The sequence below is a fragment of the Eretmochelys imbricata genome, chromosome 3 (genome assembly GCF_965152235.1).
Source record: "Eretmochelys imbricata isolate rEreImb1 chromosome 3, rEreImb1.hap1, whole genome shotgun sequence".
Classification (NCBI taxonomy): Eukaryota; Metazoa; Chordata; order Testudines; family Cheloniidae; genus Eretmochelys; species Eretmochelys imbricata.
The window spans coordinates 160,060,625-160,081,143 of NC_135574.1; the positions used below are offsets into that span (position 1 = coordinate 160,060,625).

At 41.7% G+C, this 20,519-nt stretch overlaps 2 protein-coding genes across 5 annotated transcripts in view; one reads left to right on the plus strand and one right to left on the minus strand.

Moving 5' to 3' along the window:
• AIDA (axin interactor, dorsalization associated) overlaps window positions 1–16,461 on the plus strand; it is a 49,870-nt gene extending 33,409 nt beyond the window's left edge. For 2 of the 3 annotated variants that reach the window (XM_077813722.1, XM_077813720.1), the window contains 7 exons: window positions 1,940–2,003; window positions 2,473–2,579; window positions 5,112–5,123; window positions 8,116–8,238; window positions 10,874–10,996; window positions 11,535–11,652; window positions 13,040–16,461. In XM_077813722.1, coding sequence (XP_077669848.1) covers window positions 1,940–2,003; window positions 2,473–2,579; window positions 5,112–5,123; window positions 8,116–8,238; window positions 10,874–10,996; window positions 11,535–11,652; window positions 13,040–13,136 — 644 coding nt within the window. In that variant the 3' untranslated portion in view covers window positions 13,137–16,461. The remainder of the gene's footprint in view (window positions 1–1,939; window positions 2,004–2,472; window positions 2,580–5,111; window positions 5,124–8,115; window positions 8,239–10,873; window positions 10,997–11,534; window positions 11,653–13,039) is intronic. The other variant, XM_077813721.1, reaches the window with a different exon arrangement.
• Window positions 16,462–17,270: 809 nt separating this feature from the next.
• Window positions 17,271–20,519, minus strand: part of MIA3 (MIA SH3 domain ER export factor 3) — a 35,579-nt gene continuing 32,330 nt past the window's right edge. The window contains exons 25-29 of one of the 2 annotated variants that reach the window (XM_077813714.1): window positions 19,995–20,063; window positions 19,776–19,852; window positions 19,553–19,627; window positions 18,704–18,851; window positions 17,271–18,182 (exon numbers count right to left, since the gene is read on the minus strand). In XM_077813714.1, the coding sequence (XP_077669840.1) occupies window positions 17,851–18,182; window positions 18,704–18,851; window positions 19,553–19,627; window positions 19,776–19,852; window positions 19,995–20,063 (701 nt within the window). In that variant the 3' untranslated portion in view covers window positions 17,271–17,850. The remainder of the gene's footprint in view (window positions 18,183–18,703; window positions 18,852–19,552; window positions 19,628–19,775; window positions 19,853–19,994; window positions 20,064–20,519) is intronic. The other variant, XM_077813715.1, reaches the window with a different exon arrangement.

A 20,519-nucleotide genomic window follows, 5' to 3' on the forward strand; every position in this document is an offset into this window, starting at 1 on the left:
TGAGTAGTCACAGCTGCAACTGAGGTCAGTGGGAGCTGGGCTCTGAACATATAAAATGTTATAAAATGCCAATGCTCTTAAAAATCAAGCCCTAAGCTTCTTAAATTGGTTTTAAGTTCTGTGCTTCAGTTGCCCAAGTGTAAAATTGGTATAATAAATCCCACCTCGTAGGGGTGTTGTGAAGATTAAATCACTGATATTTATGAAGAAAAAAGATGTGACAAAAACATCATAGAAAACCCCATGAGTAATGAATAGTTCCTTATGTACTGTAGGGTTTGGATGGTGTGCACGGTGACAGATGAGGATAAATATTGACTAGCTACCCGTTCCATGAGCACCATCCATTCTGTGTACAGAATGAGGCAGGGGTGCTGTGGAAGGAAATAGTACGTGGCCATTTAAGTAAAGACTGTATCATAATGTATACTGTCACAAGACAGGGCTTCTCCCCAGCTTCTGAAGGACTCACTGCCACTCCCACAGTCTCTCTTAAGAGTTTTTTTAATTGTCTATACTTAACCAACCAACCAGAAAACTATTCCTCAGCTCATCCTTCACATCTCTGGTCTCACTACCTTCTCTCCCAGGGGACTCTGGCAGTCCTGCTACTCCTGCTTTGTAACTCTCAGCCACTTCTGTTCTCACAGCCAGTCGTCCCTCACTGGAATTCCCTCTATAGTCCCAGGTGCTGCCCTACCCTCTTAAGTGACCAAATGCTCTGACACACTGGAGGTGGACCTACTTCAGTTACAGGTGCCGGTTACCCTGTGACCTATACAGTCAAACAGGCCAAATTAAGGTTGCATATGCAACCGTAACTCTGGCACTCCCTAATTTTTGAATGCTTGACTTTACACCCTTAACGTAGTTTTTTGGCTGGAATGTAGATTTAGGGGGAGAATTTCAGAAGCACAAAGAGCAGTTAGGCACCCAAAATACATGGAGAGTCATTAGGTGTTAGGCACCTAACTGCCATTTGTGTCTTTGGAACCAGTTTGGCTTGCTCCTGAACTGGACCCCCGCCATACAAACTGACAGATTTAAATTGGGGAGTTTCATCGGGGTTTTCCGATGATAACATCGGAGGCTGGAGTTTTCAAAAGTGCTGAAGGGAGGTAGGACCCCAGCTGAGGTGCTTCTGAAAATCCCACTTTCAGTTTTTGAATCCACTGGTTTAAAAAAGAAATGCATGTGAAAGAGAGAATAAGACCCCATAATTGAAATGGGTAAGTTTCCTGTACTAAGCGCAGAGCTGCAAATTTGCTGCTCCTTTCCTGGGAGCAGCTACAGCCTTCAATATCCACTGGTTTCCTAAGGGTCTCATATTAATCTTTGCTCTGCTCTGAATTTTCCTGGCTCTTCATGTTAGCCTGCCTTGTATGCCTACGTGGGTTAGCAAGTCTCAACCAAATTACACTTCAACAGCACTACAGTCAGACTTTAATAGTACCTGTTCTAGATATATTTGCTATAAGTCTGTATTTGTTATAAATGTGTCCTAGGTGTGTATTAAGGAATGTCAGTTCTGGAGAATTGTCAATCTGATTGGAGCTGATGATTGTAATGCTAACATCTGAGAACTCCTGCCAAGGCTTGCCAGTACCAAAGTTATTGTCCCTGGATTGTTCCCACTACACTAAGGCTCCTTGTTTCTCTTCATACTTCTGACGATGTAAATGTGGCTAAACCCTCGCCTTTCTGGGTAGCTGTATCATCCTGAGCTAAGCTATTACGTGGAAGCGACCATTCTTGTGATGATGTAATTCTAGTTGTACTGTCACTGGCTCTTTGGTGCATTTTGATGTATCTGTCACAAGGGCACCATGAGAATGGACACAGACAGCACCATTAAGTTGTGCAGGGTCGGTTGTTTTTGTTTTGTTTTTTGTAAACTGGTTTTCTTAGCAAATGAAGTCTGCTTTTTTTTTCTTTATAGTCTTAAAGAATATCCTCACCTATAATAAAGAATTCCCCTTTGATGTTCAGCCTGTCCCACTCAGGTAAGGAAAATTGTGGATTTGTACATGTAAAAACTGAATTGGTATGAAAGGCAGCATGGTCTAGTGGTTAGAGCAAAAAAGTGGGAGACATCAACTCCTTGGGTCGCATACTTGCCATGTTGCCTTGGTAAGACAATTTTTTTTAAAGCAGCGTCTTATTTTGGGGTACCTAAACTTTAGATGCCCCTAGCCTTTTTTCGTGCCTCAGATTTGTTAAACGTTCAATGTCACTTGAAATTAGTGGAAAAATTAGAGTCCACTCAAATTTGGCCCATAATCTCTGTCTGTCTAATTTGTATGCTAGCTTTGCAGGCTCAATTTGGTTAGTGTGTATAGCATTCAGATGATCAAAAGTGCTAAGTGTTTGTCTTGGGACAATGTGTTGCTTCTGCGCTAAACCTGGGAGTTGGTGACTTTTTTCCAATCGTAAACTTTATTTTAAGATAAGTCACTAGGTTTTGTCTTACAGGAAGATTTTAGCACCTGGAGAAGAGGAGAACTTGGAATTTGAGGAAGATGATGAGGACGGTGGAGCTGGAGCAGGGTCTCCAGATTCTTTTCCTGCCAGAGTTCCAGGTAGGGTGACCAGCTTCATCATCTGAAATATTTCATACATCAAGGAAGGGACGTGGGACTTATTTAGAAGCTGTTATAAGGGGAAGCCATTTCCAGTCACTCCTGGATCATCTTCAACAGAACTTCTCGAATGGTTAGACACCAAAGCAATACATATCTCATAGGAATCTTGGACTAGTGGCTGAACCAGATGGAGTTAATCAGTGAGAGCCGTATTTGTCCCTTCAGTGAGGAGATGGAAATTATAGCTGGGTATTTTCTGTCTTGCTTTCATGGTGAATCGTTTGTGAGAGATACTAGTTTGAATTAAACTATTGTGGGGTGTTGCTTTGGTTTTGCTATCCAAAGGATAAATCACTGTCCATATGCAAGCATGTGGAGCAGTTGATACATCTACAGGTCCTAGTGAGGACACACCTTGTTAATTACATTTTTGTGTGCTGAAGATTCATGGGGATAAGAGAGTGGAAAATTAGAATCAGAGGGATTTTGACCTCCTTATTGTTTCTCCTCATTTCTTCAGAGCAAATTACCAAATTTAAGTTCTGGGAAGGGGGAAAAAATTTGGTACTAGAATTGTAGGCAACATAATTGGGGCAGGGACTCTATTCATCTGTGCATATACACTATAATATAAATGATTCATATATGCAACTGCTGATTTAGTATAAGTATGAAATCTTAATGCCAGTGTGCAGACTACACATGACTAGCTTTGTGGTATAGTATATAACTGCAATTTCTGAATGCTGTTGTCTTGCTGTTACCATGAGAAACTGTGTAAATATGAGTTCTGTCAGTTTCAAATAAGCATCTCCCAGGGTATTGCTTTTGTCTTCCCCTCTGTATGGCTGTACGTCTGTGTTGTCTTTGGTGTTTGTCACCTCTGAAGTTCTATTAATGAGAAGTAACATGACAAATTGTAGTTGAAGATTATTCTTAGTGAATCTAAGGATTAAAGCCTACACATAGTAAGGGGACTACTTTTGTAGCCAAATGATCTTACCTTAGTAAGAAGCAAAATTGCTACAGTGGTTTGGGGTAGAGGGAGATGCTTAAATAAAACAGGGTGTCTAACATTCAACACACTGGCTACTTAAAATGCTTAAAGTAGGTAAAGAATTGGAAGGGCCCTGGGCAACTCAGAGAAATGTGCAACTATATTGCATTTAGGTCACCTATTTTGAGTCCTGCCCATATTGGCAGCAATTGAAAGATACCACCATATAGTGGGTGATGCTTGGTAAGAATTGGGTTGAGGCCCCCAGTTCAATTCACAGGTCTTTTACAGTTCAAAACTACCACAATTAAAAATACATTGATGCCAATGTTAGACACCAAGAATGAGCCACAGAGACTGAATTAACATCTCATTCCAAGAGGTGGCATCTTCATTTCAGAGTCGGTGAAGGTACAATGGCAGAGCAGTGTGGAGAAGCTTGCACTGGCCTCCCAGTGGTAAACCTGTTCTGAGGGTAAATGGACAGAGCTCTGAACCCACCACTTCTTAAAGAAGCATTCAGTTCACATGAACAGAACACAGCTCTGTTCTGAAAAGTAATGAGGTATACATGGTACCTTCTTACTGAGCCGATGGACTCCCGGGGTGTGGTCACAGATCTGCTGATTGTTGTTACAGAATTGTGTTTACTGCTTTTAGTTCCTTTTTAGATGCCTTGGCTCTACAGGGATGAGAGAATGAGCAGGATTCTGTTCCTCCTTGAGCCTCATAAACAGCACAGTTACTAAGCTGCAGTCAAATACACCTTTGCAACCCCGCTGAAGGCAGTGGAGCTGCGCAGGTGCCACTAATTAGGAACCTGTAGAACCTTTAGTACAAGTGTTGTGCAAGAAGGGAAGAACCCAGGTTGACGTAGAAGCTAAATTGGGTTTGCAGGGTTGACTGTTAAAAAAGACACATTTATTGGTAAACCTAGCACACTAGATATAAAATCAGAGTGAAATAATACACATTGGGCCCCACAGAGCCATTCTTACAGAATCACTCTTCAGGATAGGACCACCCTTCAAGAGTAGGTGAGGGCACCCTGTAAACTTAGTATTAACACATTTAGTTTGTTGCCCAACTTGCAGCATGAATTGCACACCCTGCCTTTCACTTAGTTTGATGTTGCCTTCAAAAAGGAAGTCAGCCTTAATGCAAACAATCTAACGGCTTTGAATTGTCTTGCCGCTTGGCACAATCTGGGTTTCTTTTGCCTTTCATGCAGGAATATTTGTGTGGCGTAATTACTTAACCTTAGATGTTGGCTTGTCACTTTTCTGTGGCTCAAACTAAATTAAAAATAAAATAAACTATTCACTATTCGTGACTTGAGGCTTCTGAATCTAAGCAACAGACTGTCCTAATTGATTCAGTTAGTTACATTGTACTTTCTTCACTTATAGACTTTGCTTCTGTATGCTTTTAATTCACATTAGATTACTGTATTGTCTAATTGTCCATGGTCTTGTCTTCTGCATGCATGGCTTCATCATGTTATCACATGCTAAACCATTCATCTAACTCAGGAGTCATTGAAGGTATGATAACATTTTAATGTGTATAGTCATTGCTGTGGCATCTTTCATTTATATCTTAATTCCAAGTGTCAAAGTATAATTGTTTTTGTAGTGAAAGAATTGAGGGCTTCTCTGTGTATAAGTAACCGGTGAGCTGACTTGCAGCTACAGAGAAAGGAAGGATCATGTTTTAGTGTAGCACCTTAGATGTCTCTCTAGAAACTTGCTTGTTTTCCTTATCTTGATTTCTCTTGCTCTCTGTCTAGCAGCATTGCTGGTTGCATGTATAGCTGGGTTTCTTTCAATGGGGTGCATGCCTAGCTGGCTTTGCATTGCTAACCGGAAATGCTTTGTGGCAGAAGTTGGGCTACAAAGTGACCTCACAAATACACTATTTCATTCTTGCATGCTACTCCAGTATGTTCTGTGTCCCGCATGGAAATCGGTAGGGTTCCCTGTCGCTTAGGGCTAAAGTGACTGAAGTTTATCTCCTGGATAGTTTCACTCAAGACTGTTAAAAACTGACAGGCCCCTGGAGGGAGGGACTGGCATTCTCATGTCTAGTCTTTTCTCCACTAGACCACAGGATCGAATTCTTTTCAAAGGTTGCTACCAACCGATGGTGCCTGTGTGAGATGGATCAATCCAAATCCTGAGGCACGCACATGGTGGCTTGTATGACATGGCCATACATAACTGTCAACTTCTTAAGTGGTCTTAGAGGTGCTAGGGACTAAAATGGTAAGGAGACCTGGGCTGCCTTAGAGACCCAGGAGGTGGAGAGGGACATCCGATGAAAGCTTGAATCGCTGTTCCTTGTCATCTACCCTATGAGCAAATAAGGGACTTCACACAGTCAATCCAGCACCCTCCAGGATCAGTAAATTAACATGGGAAAAAATAAAATTCTTAAAACAAACCCAAGGAAAAGGCCCAAGTCTGCCCCCTTCCTAAAGTGCTTTTTTTACTTATTAAATATCCCACTGGTAACAAAAACCCTCTGTCCTCCCAAGCAATAGCTGGCGAAGACTTGAAATCACAGGTTTTATATTATGCCCTGGCTGGATTTCTTGCTCTTTGGAGATGGCTTTGGCATGCCTCCTTCATTTTTGTGTTTGATACAGGATAGGCAGGGCACACCTACAAGCATAAGCATGTAGGGAGCACAGGAAAGGGCTGGTTGAGATACAAGCCCTCATTTTAAGCATGTCTAATAAACATGGGAGGAAAACCCCTGGCTAACCACAGTGCCAGAGAAAGGGCTCTGTGTTGAAGCAGGATGTGTCAGCAATTTTCCCCAACATGAAAAGTGCCTGTTTTCATTGGTATTGTGGACTATGCAATTCAGTCTTTAGTTTGTATTCATCTGTTCCCAACTCTACAGTTAGCAGTCTTTGTCCCATCAACATTAAATGCTGGGGGCCAAATCCTGTCTTGAGTGGAGCTATGACCCACTCTGCTGTGAGATGTGGTCCCCTGTGGTGGCTGGTGTATAGAAGCCATAAGTCATTACAGCTGTCAACTGAGGCCATACAGACTCATGCTTTTGTTACTGAAGGTTCTGGGTTCCAACCTAGTTAACGACCCCAATGAGGTGGTGGGAGTAGTCAGACAACCCCTATAGAAGTCCTGGTTGCTGGGGGTGCAGTTCTATGGGCAGAATATTTGGTCCTTTATTTTGAAGCCTGTGTCTCTGTCATAATGTAGTAAAGAAAACTTAAACATGTGGAGGGGATGACTGACTCCATTTGCCAAGGGAAATGATTTCTTTTCATTTCTGGAGTCATAAAACTTGCAATCAAAAACAAGGCTTTACATCAGACTTGCTCATGAGTTTGATTACTTTCTCTTACACTGTTTGTGAATCTAGCACCACTAACACCAGATTCTGTCTTAAAACCTCCCAGCTTTGTCTAAAATCAGCATGAAGGAAATATTCTATAGTTGATTTCAAGGGTATTTGACTTCTTGGACAACAGGGGATGGATCACGCGATAATTGCCCTGTTAGGTGCTTCAGGGGGAAGGAACCGGGCATTGGCCGTTGTCAGAAGACAGGATACTAGGCTAGATGGACCATTGGTCTGACCCATGTTGCCATTAACATCAGTCTGTATCTTAGCATAAGAACATCTTTGATTTTCTTAATGTTTAGTTGGAAATGACTTGGCATCCCTCACATTCTCTCAGTTCTGGCAAATGCTTTTTTATTTTTTTATGCTGCTGCCTTTTGATGTCTAATGCCAATAGATGCTAAATACTCTAGACCAGTGTTTCTCAACCTTTTTGATATCAGGAACCAGCTTGCTGCCTCCCTAAACTGTGTCAGGGAAATCTCCGGGACCAGCGTTGGTCCATGGACTGGTCATTGAGAAACACTGCTCTAGAAGAACCTTGCTGATCTGGTATTTCTCTTATCTCACTAGGTGCTGGGGTTCATACCAGTGCAACAGTCCCTCTTCTATTGCTCCCATCTCTTTTACTAGTTGTAAATGATCAGCCTGAAGCTGGTGGATGGCTGCCTGGACACCCTGCAACCACAAGTTCTAATCCTAGCAGGGTGGTCTCAGCCCTTAAGAACTATAGAAATGGAATTCTATCGCAATTTACAATGCGTGCAAATCAGAGACCTGAAAACCAAAGGTCCTGTCTGCTCTGCTTGACATTAAAGATCCCACAGCACTTCCTGTAAACAGATGCTTACGCCGTCTCTCGCAATGTTGTTTAATATGTTATGCACTGACTTGCCACTCTCCACTTCAGAGCTGGTGACTTTCTTTGCACCCTATAAATGTGTAAACCACTTTGAGATCTGTTGGTGTTAGATAACTGTGTATGTCATCAGGATACAAATCCTTGGCCTTAGGACTAATCCCTATCCCTTCTCATTATCCATTGTACGTTGTGGTGGACAAAGGCTTCCATGAGCAATGAAAATGGGGGAAGGACTGAAGTAGGGCCCTAGCTGTAAGAGTCCCAAAGGGTTAATGTTTTGGCTTGCTCTCTGTTGCCAGGTACTTTATTACCTAGGTTGCCGTCGGAACCCGGGATGACGTTACTCACTATCAGAATAGAGAAAATTGGTCTGAAAGATGCTGGGCAGTGCATTGATCCTTATATCACAGTTAGTGTAAAGGGTAAGTGTTGCTGTTTCTGCTGTGTTCTGACTTCTGCTCTCTGTGAAGGGACGTATGTGTTTTAGGGAAATAGGCTCCCTCTTCCCCATACAGTGAAGCACCCTTGTTGGCACTCAGAGCGCCTCTCTCTGCACAGTCATTTTGTGGCTTTACGAGGCAGTTATCTTAGTCAAGGATGAGAAGATTCTGATTTTGCTTCTGGGTAGGGTCCTGTATCTCCTCCACCATCCATCAACCAAAACAAGTGGATATGACCCTTCCTCCGCTCTCTTGATTCCTGTGAATATATTAAACATTCAGACCCTGCTTCTCTGGGTATGCTACTGTACAATTAGACACCTGTGGCTGGCCCTTGCCAGCTGAATCAGGCTTGCAGGACTGTTTAATTGCAATGTTGATGTTCAGACTTGGGCTGAGGTCCAGGCTCTAGGACCCTGCAAGGTAGGAGGGTCCCAGAGCTTGGGTTCCAGCCTGAGCTTGAATGACTACACCACAATTAAACAGCCCCTTAGCCTGAGTCCGAGTCGGCTGGCATGGCCAGCCACGGGTTTTTAAGTGCAGTGTTAGATGTACCCTGTGTCTCTGAGCTTGTCTACATGAACACTTAGTTTGTGGCAAGCTGGGGTGTGAATCTACCCTCACAAGCCTGCTGCACTCGCTGTGCTTGTCTGTGTGGACCCTGCTGACTTGTATTAACAGTTCATTAAGAGTATTTTGATCTAGCCTTGCCTCAAAGAGAGCACTAGACCAAAGTGCATTAACGAACTGCTCGTGCATGTCAGCGGGGTGGACATAGACACTAGGTCCATGTCAGTCTAGTGTGGAGCAGATTCACACCCCAGCTTGCAGCAAACTGATTGTTTGGATAGAGAAGCTCTCAGTCTGAAGCCTCTTCCGTCTGATGGAAAACTGTGGAGCCTGAATCCTGCTCTCTCCTGACATACATTCACCCAGCATTTCTCCCAGTGAGACGCTGAAGACGCAAAAGGTTTATTTTTAATAATGTTGCTGTGGTTCTTCAGCATTATTTTTAGACTCTTTAATTACACGTCATTCCTCGCATCCCTCCCAAGTATTCCTTGTCAGTAATTTGTTGTTTTTGTTCTGTTCTTTTGCCCCCCAGCTGGCTTAGAGATCTAGATTTGTGGGACCAGGGGTTACAGTTATTGTTGGAGTCCAACATCCGATCTAGGTCAAATCAAGCATGAAGGAATGCATTTCACTTTTGGCTAATAGTAAAGTATCAATTTTTAACGCCATCCTAATATTGGGTAATGAAATTTCAGAGTTCAAAAGCAAATATCTTATAAACTGCCACGTTGTTCTGTTGTTCTAAATGTGTTAAATTTCCCCTTTGCTAATTATATATTGTAAAACCACAAATGCTAGTAGCTGCAGGCAGGAGGCAGGGTAGCGTGTACAAGTGCTGTGCAAGCTTTCCTCATATAACCCTGCCCCTCAGTCCTGACCTACAGTACACGTGGTATTTTTCTGAGAAGCAGAAATTACCAAGCAATGCTGTGCTATCAAATTGTATGATCGTCTGACTCTGCTTTCCACTTACCTATCAATCTCTTAGCTCCCCAGTGGGAGATTGTACCACCTATTTGAAATGAGAAGGGGTGTACTTTTAATTTCCCTCCCCAGTTTTTAAAGTGAGTCTACTCAGAAAAGTGACTGTTGGTTTAATTTTTTTTAAAAAAAGGCATTGTGAGACTGTGTTCATTGTCTCTGACTCCATACCCTTAAAATCTGTCTGGAATCTGAAAGTTGGTGGCTAACTCTTCAACCATAAGAGTTCTGCCACTGACTATTTGTTAATGTATTTCAGCAGCCCCTGGATGCCTTCATCAGGGCCCAGGTGCTAGACACTGCCACACACGTGCCCACACAATAAAAAAGACAGCCTCTGCCCCAAAGAGCTCACGACCTTACCATATGCTTAGGCACAACAGATGGATGAAACAAACAGGTGGGGGGAGGAGGGTGGAAGTGGGAAAGGACAAAGTAACAGTCAAACAACCATAAGTAGAACAAGCAGCATTCTTGCTTGTTCTGTCTTATGCTGGAGCAACACAATTGTTAATCTGTGCTCGCATAACGGAATCCAGTTCCCCCCCCGATACCTGTGCCGGCTCTGGAGTGCCAATACGAGTGAAAAGTAGTGAGTATTGTTTCTAGCCAGGAAAGCAGGTATATCTGCATCTGGACAGTTAGAGGTAATGGGTTACACCTGTATTTTTTCATAGACTTTTCTCAGAATAGACCTTTAAGCTCTATTTGAAAACTTTCCTCAAAAGGGAATTTGATACTTCACGGGCAAGCATAAAAATTGCCCTTTTTGAAAATGAAATTGACTAGTTCTGACCTATCGCAAAAGGAAGGTGATAGAATAGTGACTCTGACATTTCAGGGGGCTCTCTTTGAAGCAGAAGAGAGAGGATGCAGATTCTAGATAAAGAGCTGGTTTTGGAATTTGAACCCAATGAACTGATGATAGGATGTAATAAATATGGATTCTGGGTAAGATTTGTTAATACTAGGATGGAAAGTGCATGTATGCTAAGGATAAAATGACAAGTTTTTTTTAAAAGAGGTTTGACCTTAAAAGGGGCAAATTTTTTATTTCCTCCAGATGTGAATGGGGTAGACCTGACCCCTGTGCAGGATACTCCGGTGGCTTCAAGGAAAGAGGACACCTACGTTCATTTTAATGTGGACATTGAGATCCAGAAACATGTTGAAAAACTAACAAAAGGTGGGTAAGTTTAGACTTCTGAAATGGGGTCCTTGAATCTTCAGGGCGGTAGTCTAAACGCTGCTTCTACTTGGAGGAGCAGCTGGGGTAGGAGCAATGTCCAGACTACGGCCCCGAAGACTCAGGGTTGTCTACATGGCAAGTTCCTGCATGGCAAGCCAGGGTGTGACTCTACAGTGCAGTAGCAGCTTCTTGTGTGATCACTGCTACAGCTCAGTGCAAGGCCTAGAGTAGTGGCTTGGCATATTTTGCTTTCAAGTAGTACCCTCTGTTACACTTGTTTGGACCGGTCACGCTGTCTAGCTGTGGTTCTGCCATTCATGAGTAACAGAGTGGGGGTACGAGCTCAGGGGAGTAATTCTGACATTTCAAGAAACGTGAATTTTCTCATCGATTCAGGACATCTAGAGAAATAATAGAAGCAATTGTCTCTGATATATGTAGAACGGGTTATGATGACAGTCATGTTTTCATGCCAAGGAATCTGTTATAGGCAACATTTGACTAGTTTTTCTCTGATAACTTTTTCCACCTTTAGGTGCAGCTATTTTCTTTGAATTCAAACACTATAAGCCCAAGAAGAGATTTACCAGCACCAAGTGCTTTGCTTTCATGGAGATGGATGAAATTAAACCTGGGACAATTGTTATAGAACTGTAAGTGACCTAGCATACAATCTGATATAAAGATGATATATAAATATACATGGTAGATTCCAGTGACATGATGCAAAGGAACTAATCTAGAGCTTGGTATTGTCTGCTGATGCTTTGCTATATTAGATACAGGAAACTGTTTACTGTCAAACATACCACTTTATCTCCTCCTGGTTTTCTTGCTACTTTATTCCTATGATCCTGAAAATACAATTACAGACCCCAGCATTTGGTTTGGTAGGAACTTTGAACACACCAGCATAAAGGTGTTAGGTTCTATATGTTTTGATCCTTAACTAAAGTAATCAGATCTGCTCCTAAAATAACAAACATCTTCCTGGTTACCACGCAGGCCTTCTTTTGGAATGAAATCCCTGTGGCTTGCCACACACCCAAAGGATGCGATCAGGTCAAAAATAGCTTTCAAAAACAAATGACCTACTACAGTAAATTTGAATATTAAAACTGACAATGTTAAAACCCCTTCACAGTTATAGACTCACGACTTGTACTGTCTTCTGATTGGAAAATGGAAGTAAACTGGCTGGTTGGTTTTTCTGGTTAATCTGTATTGATTTCTGACTCTCCTGGCGCCACTATTGTGGCGCTGTGATGAGTTGCAAACATTGAGGGGTATGACAATTTGCCTCAGCTCCTTAACTTTCTTTTCTTTCTTATCGCTATTTATCAGCTAGAAGAGACGGGCTGGGAGTTGAGGTGTCAGTTGCAAAATGGCCATTTTAGGACTGCAGCTGTTTGACTCTCCCAAATTTAAAGGCCAGTCCCAGAAAGGCATGCAGGTCAAAGTAATTCGGTTAAGAGCAGTCACGCACTTAGGGAAGAGGGGGGATGGAGAAGGTCCTACTTTGATGGTCTCAACTAGTGTGTCACATGGGGAAGTGTTTTAATCAGAAGTAACTTTAGTGGGAAACATCTAATGAAAAAGGCTCCTGCTAGTAGCAATTTTGTAAGATCTGGTTTTTTTGTTTTTGTTTTTTTTAAACAAATCTAAATGTTGTCAGAATTACTAGATAGAATTAAACCTGCAGTAACAGGTTGCACATGTGTGTGAGGCAAAGCAAGGTAACCTGAATAGCTTGCAACCGAATTCTCTTCAACTCAGGCTTGTATGAGTTTGAAAGTTTAACTTGCCATGCCTTGTTCTAAAATATTAATCCAAAGAAAAGAAAATGAAGAAACTCAGTTTAACCTACTTTTCATTATTGTTCCCTTGTATGAATCCTAAATTCATACCTGAAGCACTTTCCCAAATAGTGTCAATGGGGTTCTGGGTACTGTCGGAACATGGGCATTTGTGCCTGGGTTGATTCAGATGCATTTAGTCATCATTAGCATTCGCCTTCAATTTTATTTCTTGTGGTTACAGATACAAAAAACCCACTGACTTTAAAAGGAAGAAACTGCAATTGTTGACCAAGAAACCACTTTATCTTCACCTCCATCAAACGTTGCACAAGGAATGACCCTTTTGTGAGACTTCTGTGAACTAAACCACTTGTCACAAATCACGGTAGCTGCATGTGTAGCACCCCCATCCTTCAACAGGCAGGAAAACAGCTGTACTCCTGCCAGTAGGTCAGATGAGACCATCACACACTGCACAGCAATACCACAGGGTCAGAGGTTAAGCCTACCATTCAGGTGCAAGTTTCTTCCAGTACCTTTTGGATACCAGTTTTATCACAAGTGTACTGAAGTATTTTGTGACAATTTCTCTTCAGAATTGAGCTGTTTGTAAAATTTCAATTTTGTAACTTACCTCTGTTTTTACCCTTCCTTCAAAAACCTTGCTAGAGGGTGGGAAGTGCCCCATTCACCATGCCTGATACCGCAAAATGTCGTGGCAAGTTTGCTAGCTTGTGTACTCTTGCTATGCTTGCTATTGCAGTTCTTCAAGTTTTAGAGTCCTTCACTCTGTCTCGTTGGGAGGGTGGGGGAAGGTGATAGAAAAGGGATTTTGTAGAAAGAAAGCGTCTGTGAGTGGTTTAAGAAGCAATCAGGGGATGGTGGTTAGAGAGAGATTCAATCCAAAGTTGAAATGCTGCTCTAGAACGTCTTGTCAGCCTGCTCTTTCGTCTTAGCTGGCTAAGTGGCAGAGGAAAGGAGGGAGGAGTGTTTTGAGGGTAAAAGGGAAGGTGCTGATGAGACAACCAAATTGTCAACTGTTGATCTCAATCCCATTCAGATAGTTCACAGACTTGCAGCATCCAGTGTATCATGTGATTTCAGGTAGAACTTGTCTATTATTACAAGTGTTGGAATCCCTTAAAAATCATGAATACTTATTTAAGGGAACAAACTTATGTTTTTCTGTACTTCATATTTGCTATCCACTTTCCCAGCCAGTGTGTGGGAGAGCTTTGGGGGCCCATCCTACTCCCTTTGCTGTCGGTGGGAGTTTTACCATTGATTTCACAGGTGGTAGGATCGGGCCCTTACTACTCAGCATAAAGCCCCCACCAAAAACATGAACAGCTCAGAAGTGCTCTGGCTATCTCAAGCTGTTGACTGAAGATGGACATGCCTTCCCATGAGAAACTGTTTTCATAAGACCTGATTGTGGATCTTTGCATACCTCTATTCATATGCAAGTCTGGAAACTTAATCTAAAATAACCTGGTTTTTATGTAGGTAGATAGGATTATCATTTATTTTCTATATTATTGAGATGCATAGTGTGTAATAAGCTGCAGGGCATTGGCTTATTATAACATGAATATTTGCATCCACCTTTTGACTTAATAAAGGGACCGAAGTAGAACCCATTCAAACTTTTCATATATTCAATGAGTGGAATATTTAATACAGTTCTTCAAGGTCTGATGTGCTTCATGTGTATCTTAAATAGTGCCTACATACACTCTGCTATGCTAACAAAGGACCAGCTCCAGGAGAATGCAGTGTCAAATGTTAGCTCTTTCTAATTGCTTGGATGTAAATGTACCATTAACGCCTTTCTTTCTGCACCATGTAATACTAACTCATTCCAGAACACTGTTTAAAAAAGTGAGGGAAAAGGATTTTTTCACTTTTCATGGCAGTCTGTTTATGGAGTATGTCAGGGGTGTTCCTTTCTGCCTCTAGTACAGTGATCGAACTGAACTGTAACGGGGATCAAATAAGGCCTTTTGGAAGTTAGAAGCTGAATTTAATCTTGTGTTCTCCCCTTCTTTCCTCTCCTCTGGCTTAATTGTGGATGAGTTCACCTCAGTGAGCAATTATTTGGCTAATGGCTGAAGAACTGTGTATTTTCCTGTTAACAGTTCTTAAAGGGACCCAATTACATTATAACCTTTTACAACAGAATGTCATGCCTGAAACAAACACTAAATATCTTGATTAGTTTTGTTAAAATAAATGTAAATATAATCTGACATAGTGTTCCTCCATTGTGTCTGCTGGTGTTGTACAAAGGAAGGAAACATTCATTAAATAAACTGACCGTATCTTATAGGTGCAAAACCACAATCTTTCACCAATGCAAAAGGTGTAGTGTATGACCCTGATCATCCAAAGCACTTGCTTAATTGCAGTTATTCACATGCTTAAAGTTAAGGTCAGTGGGTCTCACTGCATGTACCAGTGCTTTGCTGAATAAGGTTCTAGGTCTCATGTAGCCTTCTAGAAGTCCAAGAGGCTTCCATTTTTTCTGATGTGTACATCTGTCATACTAAACAAATATTTTGTGGCTATGTACTTGTCTACACATGAAGTACTCAAATGCATCTCCATATAAACTGTCCTGTTGTTGTCAGTCAGTAATGGGGAAAAGGTAAAAAGTACTGAAACTGAGTCTAGTCCTGTCTCTGATAAGATGTACTCACACCCTGTTATACTGACTGCTGGGGATAATCCTTTCAAAGTTAAGAACTATTTCAGATTTTAATTTAGGGGGGTTAAATGAAATGGAATAAACTTGCTTTGAGGGGAATATAATAGGTTAAACTTTAACTTGAGGGATCTGATTTTCAAAGATAGGTGTCCTTAAAATGCATATGTTATAGATGTGTACAGTTAACCAGTTACATGTCTACTGGTGAATGGTTAATGAGCCAATTTGTACACTAGTGCCTACAAATTAAACATGTTTTCATGTGAAACAGATCCACTGGTTCTAAACTATCACCCTTGAAGTCCCTATTAACTGCAATTGTATGGAATGTCATGTGCAGTACAGTTTGAAACCTTGTTTGTTTAATATACAAGTAGAGCTTTGTATTTAATTGTAGATGAATGTTTGTACAATGTTTTTTAAAGTCCCTTCTCTCTCCATTTTTTTCGTCCTTCATGATGTAGTGATCCCTGAAAGACTTTCCCAAAAGTGAAACACAGGGTGCTGCTTGTATCGCTATGTACAAGGGTGATCTACACTTCTGCTATATATCTGTCAGAGCTTGTTTAGCTAAAAGGTCATTTCTTGTTATGGTATTTGAATAACCTACCTACACTTACAAGTCAAATTAATGGCTGCTGATATCTGCAAGTAAAGATGTAGTTCCTGAAATTGGCCCTGCACTAGATTTTTTTGCTATCCCTCTCCCCGAAAGAGAAACTATTCAAAGCTTTGTATGGCAGAGGGTTTCACTTTTCTCCCTGGAATGGATCTAGCTTCCCAGTACAGCAGAAGCTCAGCATTGTGAACACTTCAGGAATGGAGGTTGGTTGTAACTCTGAACAAAGTTCACAACAGAACATTGACTTGATACAGCTTTGAAACTTTACTATACAGAAGAAAAATGCTGCTTTATTTTTTTAGTAGTTTAACACAATACAGTACTTTTGTCTCTGCTGATGCCTGATTGTTTACTTCTGGTTCCAAATGAGGTGTGGGGTTGACTGGTCAGTTTGTAACTCTGAGTTTCTACTAGCCACACCTCTCATTTAAGAGTATGAGGGAACAGCTCAAGTGAGATCCTATCTTGCCTTGTAGCTATTTAACCACCTCACCTGAAGCCCAGTAGAGGCTACTGGTGCTTCTAGACTAGCACCACTTCAGCCTTACAGGAAACATTTTTTCCCTCCCAAACCATTTGATAAGGGGAAATCCTGTAAGCTTATATAAATCTACCTTCCCTGAAGTTTGATTTTGTAAGATATAGTTCCATTTGTTTAAACAATTTGTTAAACTCCATGATTACACAGGATCAATGTAGGTGCTTTGTAAAGGGCACTTTATTTACTATTTATAATCTGAATTCAGCCCATTAACTGAAGTTCTAGCCTCTATATTTTTGAAAAGCCCAACTATGCACAAAACTTTGATACACAGAGTTGTGCTTTGGGGAAGATGAATTTTTTTAAACTGCATTGGACCCTAAACTTTTCTGTACTGCAGTTAAGCAAATGGGTCACAGGCTAGCCTGGCTTTCACTGCAATATATGTCAGTTCAAGGCTGTGTGCATGGGCACAAGTGATGTAGATCTGATTAGTTCCATAAAACCCAAGTGACTTAAATTTCAATCAGGAGTTTGCTAGAGCCTGATTTTGAATTTAAAAGAGCTGTGCAACTGCTTGCATGAGTGGCTCAAGTCTTACACAAGGTTACTGTTGACTTCTCACAAGTGGCTTCCAAGACATTCACTTGCATGCTCAAAGATCTAGCAAATTTATTTTGCTCTTTATTAGAATTTTCCTTTGAGTACAGGGTAGCTCATGTTCAATCCTTCTGACCAGACATCTTAAAAAGGTAAATATTTTTAGAGTCTTTCTGTAAACCATTGGTCTACAGTAACTGCAGGTTAATGTGAGGGAGAAGACAAGTTGGGTAGCATTTTACTTACAAAAATATTTCCACAGGAAATGTTCTGATTACATTTTTCATGAAATTTTAAGTCATTCAATAACTGGTTACATAGGCTACATTAATTAAAACCAACCACACAGGTACTTTTGTATTGCACATTTAAAGAGCTGCAGGTGGACCACAGCTATAAGAAGCAGGCTTCAAGTCCATCATTAGCATATGATTTTTGCATTCGCAGAGGGTGACTTTTCTTTAAAGTGATCTCAAATGCACATGACTAGGGAAATTGGAGGGAAAAGTAATTCTGCAAAAACTAAATATACTGAAACCAAATTTAAGAATAAAATTAAAAGATAGTTGTCTTTTGAAGGCATTTAAACTGCATGAAATGTGCTAGAATCCATTCCACAGAGCTGCCATCCAACTGTTGAAGTTATGGTTTTCGTTCTGGAGGATGTGTGTTGTCCCTGGGACCTGCTGGTGATGGTGGACAAGGAGGGGCTGGTGGGTAGTCTCTAGGTCCTGGTGGAGGCAAGTCTCTATTTGGAGGAGGAGGATAGTCCCTTAAGCCTTGTGGGGGTAGCGGTGGACCAGGAGGATAATCTCGTGGGCCAAGAGGGCCTCCAGGTCGAAAAGGAGGAGGGAAACGTACATATCCTCTTGAGTCAGGAGGTGGTAACGGGCCAGGAGACAGGTCTCTCATTGCTAATGGTGGGCCAGGTAAATAGTCTCTTGCAGCTGGAGGTGGTGGCGGAGGACCACAAACTGAAAGGAAAGGGGAAAGTGAGTGATGATGGAAGTAGTGACTACACTCATTTAATGGAAGTGATACAGAAGTTTCCCCATGTTTCCCTGTTCCCATCCTGGCCCAAAGCATTTTAGCTAAAGAAAGATTGCAGTTCCTATTGGCACCTAACACAAACATTTGAGGCCACAAATCCCTGGGGGGATTTTTGGCAGCTAGCATTTCCTTTTTCACACTATTACTGTACAATAAACAAACAGATGTGGATGCTTTGAATGGGGCTCCTTTGGAAGCTTGATGAATCGTGCTCAGCAAAGTGTTCCAGGAACTCACAGGGTAGGTCTACACAGCAAACACACACCCAGGACAGGCTTGGGCTGCAAAATTCAAGTGTAGAGATTCAGGGCTGGGCTCTGGGACCCTCTCCCCTAAGGAGGGACTCTCACTGCTGCAATAGGATATGGAGGAGCTACTGGAAGTAAGAAGAGGCATGGCTGAAAAGAACAAAGTTAAGTTAAACTCAAGCATAAGGTAATCATACCTAAGGGTAGAGGAAGGGGCCGAGACCCATAGTGCCCACGCAGTGGAGGCGGCAGTGCTCCAAATCGAACTGGAGGTGGTGGTCCAGTCACTGGAGAGGTCATTATGGGTGTCCCAGGAAAAGATGGACCTTTAGGACCTAGGTTTACCTGTTCAAGATGTTGGTTTGAAACTTTAATAAACATGATTTGTGACGATAACCAAATATATGGATGCTAAAACACCAGAACTTAACTTGAGTGCCAAAAGGTAAGAAAACACAAGTAAGGGCAAACAGCCAAAGAGCAACAAGTTGTCAAACCTCCCCCAGCCCTTTGCAGAGCATGGAGTTTGCTGCCTTTGGAAGAATCTGGTTTAGGCCACTCAAATGCATTCACATTAAACATACCTTTGGGATGACTGCTCCTATAGTACAGCACAGTCAAGACTAACCCCACCTCACAGATGCCAGTAGGCCCATACAATATTGCTGGATGTCAAAAGCTAAAACAAAATACCACCTTTCTTCCTGTAGTACAGGTTGAAATCATCTAAATCCTTCTGTACTACAAATATTTAGGTACCACAAATATCACATTTCATTGGATTACTCTTATAAGTTCTTCCCAAAGAAATGTTTGCATGCAGTCCTTGACAAAAGCAATAGGGTTTTTGTCATATTGCAATAAAAATCAGACATAAAACTATAACAGAACCATCAACAGGAGTAAAGAAACCTTTAAAAACAGAGCACCCATGGTTAGTTTTGCAGAGCATTTAGCTATTCAGCAATTTAAAACACCATGCCCTTTATTTCTCTCCATCAAAGCAAGGAGTGCACCAGCACCATATCCAGCTGCCAAATACTCACTGCTGCTGCTGCTTCCGAAGATGAAGGCAGAACAGTAGATACACAGGGGGCTTCAGACTCTTTGGGAGGGTTTTGCTTTTGTTTTTGGCAGTAAATGATGTACAGGGGATACAGACAAGATAGAACACGATACACAATTAAAAAAGAGAAGCAGCAGGTACAGTGGGTCACAAGAAATGCTGCCTAAAGTGTTCCCTTGGCAGAGGAAAAGTTTTCAGCTTACCACTCCATCCATGGATGTAGAAGGTGAGGAGGTTCTTGGCCCACTATTGACCAGGGCTGCTACAGCAGGGCCGAGATCTGTAAGAAAAGCAGAAATTTCATATGACTTTACTCTGCTTTGGAAGAGGAACCCGGGCCTTCAAATACACGTTTCCAGTCAATAAACAGCTAGCTAGCTAACTAACTGAAAGGCTTGGAGGCTGCAGCTCATGTAACTCACCTGGGACAGATGATCTTCCAGACAGCTCAGGTGGCCTCCTTGGAGCTGAAGGGCCATCCACCACCGCACCTTAAAAGAAATATAAAACACAGAGCTCAGACCCAGACTCGTTAATTCAGTTAGCTACTTTTATAGCAAATCCATATCTTCTGTACACTGGCACCTACACGTCACTAATTGCGTACAGGTTCAGTGGCACCATGAGGGGTAGCGAGAGGAAACTAAATTTTGGGAGCAGTTTCCTTTTGAACCCTTTGATGGAGATCACTTCCCAGCACTATCCTCCTATGAGCCAGCAGTGCAAGAAATCCTTAGTTAGGCAAGGGGTTGACACTTCAGCACCTCCAGACATAAAACAGCATAGATTTCTAGGAATTTTCACAAGGTATAGCATTTTGGATTACTTGAGTAAGAAATGGATTTATTTTTTTAAACAAGTGAACCCTTACAGTGACGGTAAGCTCATTACTTAATCTAATGTGGACAGATGCTGTCTCTCCAACCATTGTGTTGCATGTGAAAAAC